The sequence below is a fragment of the Cyrtonyx montezumae genome, unplaced genomic scaffold, assembly GCF_038088225.1.
Source record: "Cyrtonyx montezumae isolate F1298 unplaced genomic scaffold, pur_monq_1.0 scaffold_0, whole genome shotgun sequence".
Taxonomy (NCBI): domain Eukaryota; kingdom Metazoa; phylum Chordata; class Aves; order Galliformes; family Odontophoridae; genus Cyrtonyx; species Cyrtonyx montezumae.
In genome coordinates, this window is record NW_027071824.1 from 24,878,901 (window position 1) to 24,893,000 (window position 14,100).

Genomic DNA, 14,100 nt, shown 5'->3' on the forward strand with positions numbered 1-14,100 from the left:
CATTATGTCTTTCAGCAAAAATAAAACTTGCTACTGCTTATGTCTTTAACACCAGCAGTTCACAGGGGAGTCCTAAATGTCTTAACTCATGAAAGTGGCAATTTTAAAATCAATAATGACATTAAAACTCTCTGTAGGAAACTTGATTTACTGTCCTTATCTGTTCTCCTTGCTCTTTTTTGTCTCTTCATCTCCCATTCCTCATTTCCTTATCTGACACTCGTGAATACTTGTTCATCTTTTGCAGTCAATGCTGGTTATGACTACAGGGTAATGTGACAGTTTAACTTTTGGTGTACTTGCTTCCTGCTCTGTGTTCTCTGTCACTTTTTGAACTTTAGACTCTAAGGGCAGCTCATTTTGCAAGCTCACTAATGCATAAAGACACCATTCAGAACCACTTTCTTTTAATATGTTTGAGGGATTTGAGAGAGATCTTTTGTCAAATATTTGTTTGTAGATTTTGCAAATGGCTTTGAAAGCATGGCTGGTTAGCCTTTTAATGGAAATGTTCTATTGCAAATGATGCTACACATGTAAAGATGTTCACTGTGAAGACTTATGTGTCCCCTGCAGTTTTATTAGAACCAAAAGGCTATGCTTGAATGATTGGACTTGAATTTTAGTATGAGATACACTTGATCACTGTACTTGATGGCTGCTCCTTTGTCTGTGGCTTCTATATTTGGTACATTCCTTCCAATGGAAGTGTAAAGAAGGACAACTGGACACTTGCACCAACTTGGAAATATTTTTTTCCTGAAATTTCATGGTCCTGGTATAAGTAAAGAAGAATTAATGCCTAACAATTTTTAAATCATATTCTTTTTAACATGTATCTTTTTCTGTGTTCTTATCCATCTCATAAGTTACTTTCCAGCAATCTAGAATAAGAATTTAAAATAAGCCATAGATTTATGCATTCATTATAGCATTTGCAGGGTATTTTGTATTCCCCTGTCCTCATGTTCTCATTTTGTATGTACTTCAAAAAGCATGAAATGCAGAAGACTTTTTTTTTTTCAGTCACCACGAAATATTAAATTGTCAATAAAAACTAACCTGAAAGTGTGCTTTTGAGCCAACAAGTTGGATTGTATAGGCATAGTTTTTTCTTAACATACTAGCTAATTTCAGAATTAGCAAAAACTCACAAAATGAAATGTTGCCCTCACTAGTAGGATGATTCCAATGCAGGGAACTAAGAATTTTCATGAAAAATAATTACTTTTTGGGGATTGTGTTTTTTAAACCCTTTCTGTCAGACTCAAGAATCACTGTGTTGTAGAAGGTGTGTTTTGTAGATAGGAAAAGGCACTGCTTTAGCTACAATCAGGATGTCCTCCGGCACAGGGTAGACGGAGTCACCCTGCTAGTACTGTACTCTATTCAAACTTGTCACCTCCATTGTAACTGTGTAACATTGAAAAGACATGGATTACATGCTGCTAATTGGCAATTTGGCACTGCCTGCCTTCCTTTCTTCTCCTCCCTCCACCTCTTTGGTAAGACAAGCAATAAAAAGGCAAAAATGGTTTGAAATTAGGACTAAATAATTTATGTTACCTTAACTTGCGCTTTTCAGACTCTGCCATGCTTTTTTTCCAAACTCTGGCCACTTCAGTCTTTTCTACACCACTGAGTCCATTTCTTGGTAGTGTCATCTTTATTGCATCATACGCAAGACCGATCAAGTTCTGGGAGAAAAACTACAAGTAAGACTATTCAAAAGAATTTTTTTTTAAGATTTTGCTCTTATTCATTTCATTTCTGTAAGTGTTCTTCTTTCCAAAGATACTCCTTAAGTTCTTGTAGGCTATGAAGAGTTAATTTTTTGAATCTTGATTCTTATGCTTTACTATTTCATATTCATTTGGTTGTTTCTGAAAATGTATATAAACAATTATCAGTATGCTACAGATGAATGTCACATTGCGTTTGTTTTACAGGCATACAATAACAAAGCTGTGAAAAAAAAACCCAAAACCAAAAAACAATAGTAAAACTCCCAGTTGTCATCCTTTTTTGTCTAGCTAGCCAGTGTTAGCAACTAAATCTGTTAAGCCTTTGGCACTACAAGTCAAGCTGCATTAATGTGTTTTATACTCGCCTGATTAAATGTTACCACAAGGATGTGGCAGGTAACTCTCATAGAGAAGTGATGATGAGTGTGCATTGTAATTATTTGCTACATTTGATCTTAGAATTTGACAATAAGAAGTTGTTGTTGTTGTCAGAATTTAGCTGTCATTCATGCAGTTTCATGAGGACATAGACTTAGAATATTGAACAGATTGAATAAAGAGCTGCTGCTTCTTTTAACCTGTAGGATTTTGGAGTGCTTGGTAACTGGGATCTGCTACTCCAACAAGAGTAGCAGGTAAAAGAAAACCCTGTCTTATTCAGCTGGAGGTAGTTTTAAGAAGGAATGGTTACCAACATGTAACTGGGCTCTGAGTAAACGTGGCAACTGCAGAACACCAGTGGGAAACATGAAGTGAAAATTGTATTGGCCAAAGTGTTATTTGTCCAGGGCAGTGAAAAGTGTTGTACATTTATCACATACCTTGTATTTGATATCATGAGCACCCCTTGACAGAATTCAGAACTGGAAATGACAGTGATAGCTTCCTCCATCTTTCAGGGGAAAGGATCAGATGAGTTTCTGAAGAGTTTTATTTTTTGTTTGAATTTGACTTGTGTTAGTAAGCAAATTTGTACTCCTCTATAAAGAAACTACAGAGATACAGCCAAGTTAAATAAAGCTTCTGAATATGATGAGATTTGTGGAAAGCTTTTGGAGCAAGCTGAGCTTTACATGCTTAACAAAATTCTTTGTTGAACATCCTTTTCTGGGTCAACAAGTTCATTTCACTGGGGGTAGTCTTGGAAAGGCAGGAAGCTGCTGCTGATCCCACAGACAGCTTTACAGTTTTGGACAGAAATTTTGAATTGTAGGAAGTGGAGAACTGAACATCTGCTGCATTTCAACCAGAGCGTTTTTAAGGCACATGGCTGCTTTTTTCTCTTTAGAAGTTAGAGAATTCGACTCATTGATTGTAGGCTCATCACTTCTATGTAATTAGATGAGTGTGATATCTGTAGATTAATGTAGAAGGAAATAGATGGGAACTTTTTCATTTGCTTTGAGTTAGTGTAAATCTTTTGGGATAAGATGAACAGAATAGAAGATATTCAAAGGAATTTCAGAAGATGGTGGTTGATGCTTAAATTAGGGAGTTTTTTGTTTTCATCAGTGCTGACCATCAGTGTCTCCTACATTTAACATTTTTAATGCTTTAAACCACTACTGCTTGTCCTTTCATAATAAGCAGTAACTATGGCTTTGTCTTCAATGTGAATGCTCAGATTAGAGCTGTGAGAAATTTGTGCTTTGTTCTTTGTTAGAAATTGTAGTATAACTTTTGGATTTGTCACATAAAACACAAAACCCACAACCTTTCCCTCAAAAAAACTGTTCAGAAATAGTCAGCCTTGTAGAACACTCAGATAATCATCAAAGTAAAATGTTTGCCTGAACCTGTGGCATTCCATAATATGCACCTCCTATATTGATGTTTATTTCATCCCTACCAGTTCTGACTCTCCTTTGCCTTGCTTACATGTCAGTATTTCATTGCTCACATGGAGAACTGAGCAGAGTGTGCAACAGCAGGACTGAAAAATTCCAGGGTCATTAAAAGGACACAATGAAAAGACAGAAAAATTCAAGGGAAGGAAATTAAGTTGTATTTAGAGTAGGGAAATTTCCTACTAAATGCTTGAAATAATCGAATGAAGTGAGATTGGCATTGCCTTACTGCCTTAAATCTTGACTCTTCAGTGTCTGAAAAATCAGAAGGAGGGCATGACTGCTTTCTTTCAGAGTTGTGGAGTTAAATAGGTTCAGGAACTGGAACTGGAAGGGGAAGTTGTTCTGCCTCCTCCACTGACCTTTCTTTGGGCAGCAGTGCCTTAGAGAAGGACACATACTGATTTTTTTGGATGCTACAAGACCAAACAACACACAGAGGCAAGGTGTAGTATGGATTTCTTTTTGGAGTGCATTGACAGTTGCTTTTGCTAAATTTGGCTCAGAGTATTCATGGAAAGTCACACGTTTAGTACAGTGGAGTCTGGGATAGATGAAACAGCCCTGACTATTTATTTATTCATTTATCTATCTATCTATCTATTTATTTTTGCTGTTCTATACTCATTACCTGTTGAAAGGGACTTTTTCCCAGGGGAAGGCTTCTTTCAGTGTGCTTTATATAGCTTTTTTGTTTTGCCTATTTTGCATACTCATTTTCAAACACTTCCTTATCATGTTGATGCCTACATTAAATTATCATATTTATATTAGCTATTCAAAAACTCATTTATGTTTCAATGAGGTTACACTGATAGTTACTTCCATGGCAATATTTTCTTTATAGTCTAACCTGTTAACTGTGCTAACCCAAAACAATTCTTGGCAAGCAACCTACATGTCCTAACTTAAAATTATCTTCTGATAAATAAAGAAGGTTGTATTGATAGAGCATCTTTCCTGTTCATCAGTATTTGTATACTTTTCTGCTATCAGTCAAACTTCATTCTTTTGTTATTTCACTTGAGCAAAACCTATTTTTACACACTCCATTTTCTCTCATCTCATTTGGATCGACAGTGTGAAATTAGCTGAGTTAAAAGCATCAGGTTCATTTTCTGTAAAGTGAATCCAAAACTGAAGCTTTGGGCATTAACAAGCAGAGAGCTCCACGGTATTAAATGGGAGGTGGATTCTTAGACAAGTTGCTTGGGCAGAGAGCAGCTTCTCCATCTGAGTCTTAAAGTGTTGTCTTGGTTATTATGACCTGGTGTTTTCTTAGCACAGGAGCTTGACTTAAGTTTCCATTGTTGCCTTTGGTCCCAGTTTTTTTGCTGACTGAAGAGAAGTTTTTTTCCTCGAGTTTCTGACAGAACATCTACTACTGTGGATGGTGTGATTTGGAGTTGAAAGTCTCAGAGAATTCACATGATGGTTGTTTGTTTTCTTGGGGCAATGGAGAAACTCAAATGGGTTAAAAAAAAAAAAAAAAAAAAGGAAGTTCATTTTGTCAGTAAGCAAACTGTAAAATTCCTAGCAAGCTCCTCAAATTCAGGAACCACGCTGTGCCTGTTTATGCTCTGGCAGTGTGTGTGTGTGCAGAGCATGGGTGTTCCTTCTCAGAGCTGACATATGCTGGTTGTTTATAGTGCGCCCTTCTGGGCTCACTGCAGTGTGAAGCCTGGCACAGCTGTGCATCACAGAAGTCATGGATCTTTATGGGAAGAAAGGGAAGGGTGGTTTTAAGAAGAAGAAAAAGTCAGGCAATAGGGAGGGGAGGTTAGGAAAGAATGACCTTTCATGCCACCATTTTTTACAGCTTTTGCTGCCATTGTTGTTGAAATGAGAGGGGTGTGAATTCAGAAAGATGGCCTGCACTCAGGAGCTGGTTGCCCCGTGGGAGTCCATCTCCAAGAAATTTTCTCTTTAAAAATAGTTTGGGTTTGTCCTGCCGTCAGCCTCAGTTCTGCTTCCCACTTTGAAGAGTCCTGTTTCACTCTTTATTTTCACAGCTGTTGGAACAATTAGGCTGTAGATGTCAGAGAGAGAAAAGGAAATAGCAGTAAATCTTGTTTAATGTATAGGCACTTTAAAGCATAGCTTTGGTTGAAATGCTGTTGTTCCATTCCACTGCTTTGCTTTTTTTCTTAACTACTTTGTCTCTCTCCTGTCCTCCCTTCCTCTTATCTCGCTTTGTATCTCAGATATGGGAACTAACAGAACAGGGCAGAAAGTATATTTTCATTCCCCAGTGGATATAATCCCACGATCACGCAGAGCAGACCCTTCTCTGCTGCAGCTGTGACTTGTCCCCACAAACCATGAGCTCCACCAGCACTCTGGAGTTTTCACTGCCTGCAAACCTCTCTCCTGTCTCATGTGCTCTTTCCTTCTTCTGTTCTTCCTTGGTCATCTGTTTTGGTGCCTGCTTTTGGGTAAGGCACAGCTTGCATTTGCTTTGAAGGGTCTCTAGTGAATTACTGCCTGGTGTAACTAAATTAGTTGGTGTCTCAAAAGTGGCTGTGATTAAATTGCCGTTTACCTCAGAACAGCATTACCAGATGCCTGTCTCTGTTTGAGAATATGTGAGGAAGTCTTTCCTTTCTCCAAGTGTGTCACTATGTTGTTACTCAGTTGTGGTCTAGCAAACAGCCACCTGTATAAGGTTCATATAACTGGGGATAGAGAGGGCAAGGAGAACCTACCCTGCCTTAGATTTTGGCAGCGTAGATTTTTACTGCAGTATGACATAATTCGTTCGTCATGCACGGACTGCAGGTGGAGTGGGGAGAGTTTCCCCAGTGTGAGTATAACTAGGATTGACCCCATATTGTGCACGTGTGTGGGAAAAGGAGATGTGAAAAGTGCCCATCTGCTCCTTTCCCTTTTCCCATGAAATAACAAGCCTTCCACTTTCAAATTATTATTTTTTAACGTACCCTAGTGCATCTGGTTTCCTTGTGAGCCTGCTCATCTGGTGCAGCTGCCAAAAAACCTGTTCCAAACACAAAATCCCATTTACCCATAACTGCCAGTGGGCCTTGCTTGGGAGATAAGTCTCTTTTTATTTATTTATTTATTTATTTGTCTTTTCTTGCTATGTTGTTTGGTTTCTCACATGTTCTCTTGTTCTTAGACCCTTAGACCTCCATAGTAGCAATGTTTTCAGAGGAACAACTGCAGCAAATGTTTATAGTTCAGTAGTCTTGGACACTGATTTATAAGAAGTGCTTTAAAGAGAGGTACATTAACCTCTGATGTCAACAATTATTGTGTGACTTAAGCACGTGAACCCTTTTTCCCCCAGTTCTACTATTTGCCTTATTTCCTCAAGTATTGTTTGAGAAATGTTGTGTTCTGACTCTGTCACTGCCAATTCCCCTTTCTCAGAGTTCAATCTTTTCTGAATATTTTCAGCCACTGGCTTGAATGCCCAGCCACGAGTTTTACAGTTCATTGCCATCTTTTTAGTTTCATTTATTAGTGCCCAGCACTTACAAGTCAAAACAAACAGAATCAATGAAGGAATAACTTCTAGTTTGAATTTTTGGTGCATTGTCTTCAAATCAGGGCATGTTGAATTCACTGAGCCTTTCTGATGACTTTAAAGGGATTTAGATCCTCAGCCCTGTTTGGCAGTAGGGGATCCTTTAGCCTGCCCATGGGTATTGTGTTCCTTTTGACAACAGCAGCCCACCCTGCCTGACAGTGATGCAAAAGCTGAAAGCATTAGAGATTGCTGCTGGTTTTCCTTTGATAGTCTTCCCTTACAATGGGAATATTTCCCTAGCAAAGATGATTTTTGGAAAAAAAAAGAAAGAAATGTTCCTCTATCAAAACAATGAGTATGGACTGCTCTTAGGGAGGTTGTGCCCTGTTCTTCAGGTGTATGTCTGATCATGGTGCTGCTGCTCATTAAACTTATTCAGCTGATTACCCTCTTGAGACCATTCCCTCTTTCCTCCCCGCCCTAGCGCCTGTATTTTCACATTGCACACCATCAGCACTGCCACTGAACTTGCACCTGCAACACTGAACTGTTGTGACAGTCTTTCCTTCAGTAGGTCTTTGAGGTGCTGCTTCAGGTAAAGCCTCAGGCCCTAGAAGCCCTACTAGAAATCATGTTCCCCTCAGTGTCTTGAGCTGTCATCTTCCCCTTAGCAAGCAGCTTTGAGAGCTTGTATGCCCGTTTGGCCACTTGTAGCACAGATGTATGCACATGTCCTCTCCAATGTAGGCCTCACCTTACTGCTTGAGATCACATTTGGAGTCATAGCTATCTGGGAAAAAGCAGGTGAAGAAAAACAGGCCTTTAGCTGAATGGAGCTGGTATTAAGATTAGTGTTTTCAAAGTTGTCAAGAGTTTTACGCTCAAGGGAGACTACAGAAAATTCAAAGCTGGATTTCTGCAGTTTGGCAGTATCTCTTTGACTGGTAACATCTCCTCTTCTCAGATTTTGCCTGTGGCAGTCAATAAAACAAATTGAGGCTAATTGAATAGGAGCCATATGTGTGATAATTAATTGGGAGTGCATTCTGATTCAGTGTTCTGTAGTTCCCCGCAGAGTTAAAGATGCACTCACAACTTCAGTTCATTGAATCATTTTAATAGGACAGAATAAAGACAGAAGGGAGGCTTCAGAGAAAGAATCCATGCTGAGGCCAGGCAGGAACACAAGCAGAGGTAGAGATATCCCACAAGCAGGATAAATGAAAAGGGAAAGGGATGGGCAAAGAAGTAAAATGCATGCAGTGGAAAATCTGAGAAGATATTTATAAGCAGGAATTCAGACCTATAAAGGAAAAAAAATCATGAGCCCAATAGAACAGGATTTTCAAATATGTTTAGAAAGGAAGACAACAGCACGAATGAAGAGAAAGATGAGAATAGATTCATAAATTAGAGTTAGGAAGCAGGTAATACTTTAAGTACCTAAATGGATGAGCAATGACTCTAAATTTTTATCAGCTGTTCTAATGGTTAGCTTCCATGTTACGTAAATCTAGTGAGATTGAATAAACCTGTAGAATTTCTGTAATGTTCAGTATTGGAAACCTGTCCAAATGCATTTCCTGCAAGTTCTGAGCAAGTGTTCATCCCATTCATTTGTGTAATGTAGATCACCTTGTGTTTTAGATTTAACTGAATCAAACGTTTAAGGGCAAGCTGCAGTTAGGAGCACTAAATTCAGACCTTCCATTCAAGAAAATGCTTACTCATCCAACTCTCATCAAGGTACAAAGGCAGGTGAGAAGTTGCCATTACAGTGTAGATAATCATTCAGACTGAAATGATGTGCAAGTTGTGTACGGAGAGCAGCAGGGAATAATTCATGCTATGGCTTGCTCAAGTCTCAGTTGTGTCTTGATATGCTAGGGAATATACTGGACCCAAATTGCTTGAATGCTCAAAAGAGCAAAATGTAAAATTTCTTTCACTTCTTTCTGAGATTATACAAAATATAGAATTATACCATGATTGCCACTGAGAATCACCCTAGAAGCTTTGCTGTAGTTGGCGCTAGGATAAATGCTGGATGAGTGCTAGAGAAATGGTTTTTTTAATCTTTTGACTAGCAATTTTTGCTCTGAAAATACCATATCGTTTCCTTGTGCTGGTAGACTTATTCAGCCTAAGGGTACTACAGGGACTACCATAATGACTGCTGTAAATGATCATTCTTCTCAACAGTTCTTGCGATAATAATAATAAAAACCCTTAAAATTTATCCCTCTTGAATTTTGTGCAATTGTACGGCAGTGGTAAAATTTTTGTTATTTTTCATGGTGGTCTCATTAATGCTTCACTCCCAGTTTGATGGCACTGAAATAACTTGATTAGCTTCTACTTTGTCTTTTTGCCTCTTTTGGAAGCACCAGAGCCCAAGTCCTGCAGGTCTCTGGGCACGGAGATGGGCACCCTTCCTATGAAGTCTGTGTGATTCACGACAGGAAAACCAGAATAACTTGTACCTGTAATGCTTCAGGTGTAGAGGTTTGTGTATGCAGTTATCACATTTGCTTCTAAATTAGTAGTCTGCCTGAGTTGTGCACAGTGAGGCCTAGTTGGGATGCAAGGTGCTGTGCTAAGCCCAGTCCTTCCAGGCATGGCAGGGCCCCAGTGCTCCATCACTGACAATAAAAGCCAGTATAGACATCTCTTTGCAGTTGGCACCATCCTTCCACATACAAAGCTCATTGTGTTTTTAGTAGAAAATATCTGAAAATAGTGAGTAAATGTCTTTTAAAAAGATAAAGCACAATCAGACAATGCATAAGAAAGTAAGCATGGTAGACAAGTAAGGTAAAAAATGAGGCTATTGGTGACATTTTGATAAAGCATTAGTGAATAATTTGAAGTTTGCAGATGCTTAAATGACCTGGCTAACAAATAGGAGGTGCATTCCTCTGCTAAACCTTTGAATGTCAGAGCACTTAGGCAGGTTGTTTAATCCATGTTTGTCCGCTCAGCTTTTAATCTGATTCCCATCTCTCACTTGTATCCCTATTGGTACAGGATCACAGAAAACTCAGGAAAAGCAGGTTTCAGGGTAGGCTGCAGTGTTAAGCCTGGCACCTCAGGAAATGACCACAAAAAACAAAAAACAAACCCGAGAGACTCTAAGAATGAATTACAACTTTTTTTTTTAGGAAATTAAAGGACAGGAAGCACAACAAAAAACATTGATATTAAAATCTTCCTATGTTTTGAAGCAGTCCTTCATAAGCACTCTCCTTAATAACTAGAACTTTTTACGCCTTATCCCTTCTCCAGTTTCCTTGTATGCGAGCAAAGCCACTTTTTATTATTCTTAGAGGAAACACCAGAGGAGGGAGAGGGGGAAGGGAAGAAGTAAGCATGAAGAATAAAAATTGGTGAGAGTGATCAGGAAGGAGAGAGTGTTTCCATTTATAAAAAATCTTTCCTTACTAATGTGATTTAAACCTAGAGCATGTCTTCCATGCAGCTGCCCAGAAAACCTGGGTATGGTTATGCACGAAGGGGTGTCAGCCTTTGTTGTTGTAATTGTGCTGGAATATTCTGCCTTTTAGATGAAATTGATTTAAAACTACTTGGGCATCATCACTCTTCCAATTAGTACCATCATTTTTGCCTTTGGTGTCCTTCAAATATTCATGGATGCTTGCTTATTCTACTGTTTACTCACTCACCCCCTGTCTCACTATCTTGCCTACTACTACTACTACTGTCTTTTTAATGTTAACCCTTCAATTTATAGTGCCAGCAGCATAAGACATTCAAATGGAAATTTTGTTGTTGTTGTTTTGGTTTGATTTGGTTTTTTTAGTTGTTGTTGTTGGGATTTTTTTTTTTTAATCCAGACTCCATGAATAATCATAGGGCCGCAGCATAGTAATGTTTCTTCCTGTTGGACTTGTCTGTTAGATGTCATGGAAAGATGGATTAAAATTCATTGGACACAGACAGAGGAAAACCTTGGATCTAACCTAAACAGGCATCTCTTGCATTCCCCCAGAAGGGACTGCTTTCCTTTGTTGTTGTCGTCTTCAAACTAGAGATCCCCTACTTCACAGCAGGAATCCTGGGAATCTTGAATTTGTGTTTTAGGGCAAAATCCAGCAACAGCAAGGTGAATAGAATGATTATTTTCATCTTCTGGAAAAAAACAGAGATATTTTTTCCCCTTGGTTTGTCTGATTCTCAGCATCCACTCGAGGAAACCTGAATTGAATCCTCCTCAGTCTCTTTTCTGCCCTTCTAATGAAATTAGGAGAGTAAAGTGCAAGAATAAAGTCTTTTCAGGTACAAGAAACAAGATTATATTTTTGGACAGTGGGTGCATGGGGGATGATTTGATCCTTCTGCAAAGTCAGCAACAGTTAAAATGACATGAACGGCACCACACAAACCAGTAAGTTACCAGGGTGTCTACATGAATGCTAAAAGAGCATGAGTTAGATATTTCAGGAACTAGGAAATATGTTGGCTTTAAAATAGCTGAAGACATTAAAAGATAATCACTTGCTCTCAGGGGCAAGTGACTGAGGACCTGTGCTTGGTTTGCATGGAATAATGCAATTCAGGAAGAAATCCAATTACTGTGCTAATTATCACCTTGTATGAGTGATAACAACCAAATTTAATGCAGAAAGCCACTGAAGGAAAGCCCAAATCTCCCATTTGTCCAAGTAGTTCACTTAAGAGGTCCTAGTTAAGATGTAGCTAGTTGGAGTATAAGGAGCAGAGTTTAATGCTGTGCAAATTCCTGTTGGCTTTAAGAAGGTGCAAACATAGCAATGGTTACTTACAATTCTGGAAGATTTTTAAAGTCTGAAGTGATTACTGTGAGTGAATTTATTTGAGTAAACTGAACATAAGGACAAAAGCAGTTCAGTGCTTTATCAACTGTGCATATATTATCCTCAGTCTTTGTAAAAAATGAAAATTGTGCTTCAAAATACCAGTAAAAACCTCCGAGTATCTCTGGTAGTATCTGAAGAGTTGTATCCTTTCTCATCTCATGTCCTGAGGCCTGTGTTTTCTATGCTTAAGAAGTTGATACTGTGCTTGGAATGGAGGAAAAAGCCACAACAGAGCCTGGTTTGGCTTTGTGAGAACCATTCTGCTTCCTTCCCTTCTTCTCATTCGGCCCGCTTCATCTGTCACAGCATCACCTGCAGCACTCACATTTCTCCTAAAAAGGAAATAAAGAAAAAAGGGTTGGGGGTGGGAATGAAATGGAGCCAGAGTTGCATGCTGGATGAAAGGGTTCTTTATATAGATTAGAATTTTCTCTATACTGATTGATTTGTATGAGTCTGAATGTGCTTCAAAACAGAAAAGCTTTACAGGTTGATAAAAATCTGGAGTAAAAAGCAGTATTGACTTGTACTTCATTTTGTCACACTGATTTCAGAGGGACTTAAAGCTAATAAGTATTCTCATAATCTTAATGCAAACAGTTTTGAAAATGGCAGTGTTTCTCTGCTGAGGTTGGAAAGTTGTTTGAATTCCGAAACCTAATATTTATGCTTACTTTTGCATGTGTTGCATTTGCAGGTGGAAGTTTATCAGGATAAAATAATTCTGACAAGCTTTTTGAAGTAAAGTCATGGTTTAAATTATGAATCACTTAGGAATCCTCCCCACACACACACTTTACCATTTTCTGTTACATAGGAAATGAAAACCGCAGTTCTTCTTGTAACTCAGACAACCAGAATAAGAAAGATAAATAATACATCAAATGAAATGTTAATGTATGTAGATAATATACTAATATTAATTACAAATAATTCTAATTAGGACTCATATGTTCACCAACTATTTATCTTGAAAAGTAAAGAATATGCTTTTTAAAGAAGAAGTCAGTAGTTGAATGGGAGTAGAAGTACCACAGTTCTGTTTTCTTCAGCATGAAAATGTGGTTCTACTAGTTTGCTGGTTAGTTTTCCACAGGTTGGTTTGTTTTCTTTTTCCATAGCACAGTCAGCTGTAGAAGGTGGATAAAAAACAATTCTAACATTAGGGACATCAGTGACATCCTTCTCTCAGTTCATCTTCAGCATGAATTTATAGCTTGAGCTTTCAGTCTTCTAGGCCTTTAAATAACATGCATAGGAAACATGTACCATTACCAGAGCAGTATTTTGGGTAAATAATGTATGTTTACTGTAGCACTCCTGTTAGCTGAAGCTTTCATTGGCTTTCATTGGTACTCTGAAGGCTTAGGAGATGGATACTGGGTAGATGCTTTGGACTTTGGATGTTGTTGAATATCCTCAGTTGCCACAACAGCCGCTTCCTTCTGTTGGATAAAGCTTGCCCACACTGATTCACTCATTCTTCAGACTTTATCACGTCTTTTGTTACAGGTAGGAATAAAAGCTCCATCCAGTCTGCCTCACAGTCCTTTCCATTCTGTAGCTGTTTGTCCCATGGGATTTATATTCCATTGGTACAGTGAAAATTTCAAGCAGGGACTGTCATTCCTAAGGGAGACAGGACCTCCATGTATGTAGACTAAGTGCCCAGAGTTCACTCTGCTTTTTTAAGAAATGAGAACGGAGAATTTCTCATCACTTCCTAGATAAATAAAAAAAATGAAGTGTTTTTATTTTCCTTTCATGTTGTACACCCACAGAAATGTTTTCAGACAAACAAAACCCATTAAATTCAGCTATTGGCCTTAAGGCTTAGAAGGGAAGCAAGATTAATTTAGTGTTCTTGGTGTTTTGGTGGCACCTGACTGATTGATGTGCTTCTGGAACCAGTGTGTATACATACTTGGAATAAACTGATGACCAGGTTGGAAGTGCGTATTGCATACTGACATAGAATGTAAAGATATGTTAAAGAAAAAAAGAAAACAAAAGCATTTTTTTTGGAGAATCTTGGTTAAAACAGAGTAGGCTGTACAACTGACCATGTCTTTGTTTTCTAGCACCAAGAGGTCGGACCATTCCAACACAAGACTGGCAATTCAGATTGAAAAAGATGCAGGTATGGCTTGGGAGCTTGGGTA

General features: G+C 38.5%; 1 protein-coding gene across 1 annotated transcript in view; it reads left to right on the plus strand.

Annotated features, from left to right (window-relative positions):
- Window positions 1-14,100, plus strand: part of PCNX2 (pecanex 2) — a 144,577-nt gene that overhangs the window by 95,251 nt on the left and 35,226 nt on the right. Inside the window, exons 23-24 of the mRNA XM_065730527.1 lie at window positions 1,588-1,715; window positions 14,020-14,078. Coding sequence (XP_065586599.1) covers window positions 1,588-1,715; window positions 14,020-14,078 — 187 coding nt within the window. The remainder of the gene's footprint in view (window positions 1-1,587; window positions 1,716-14,019; window positions 14,079-14,100) is intronic.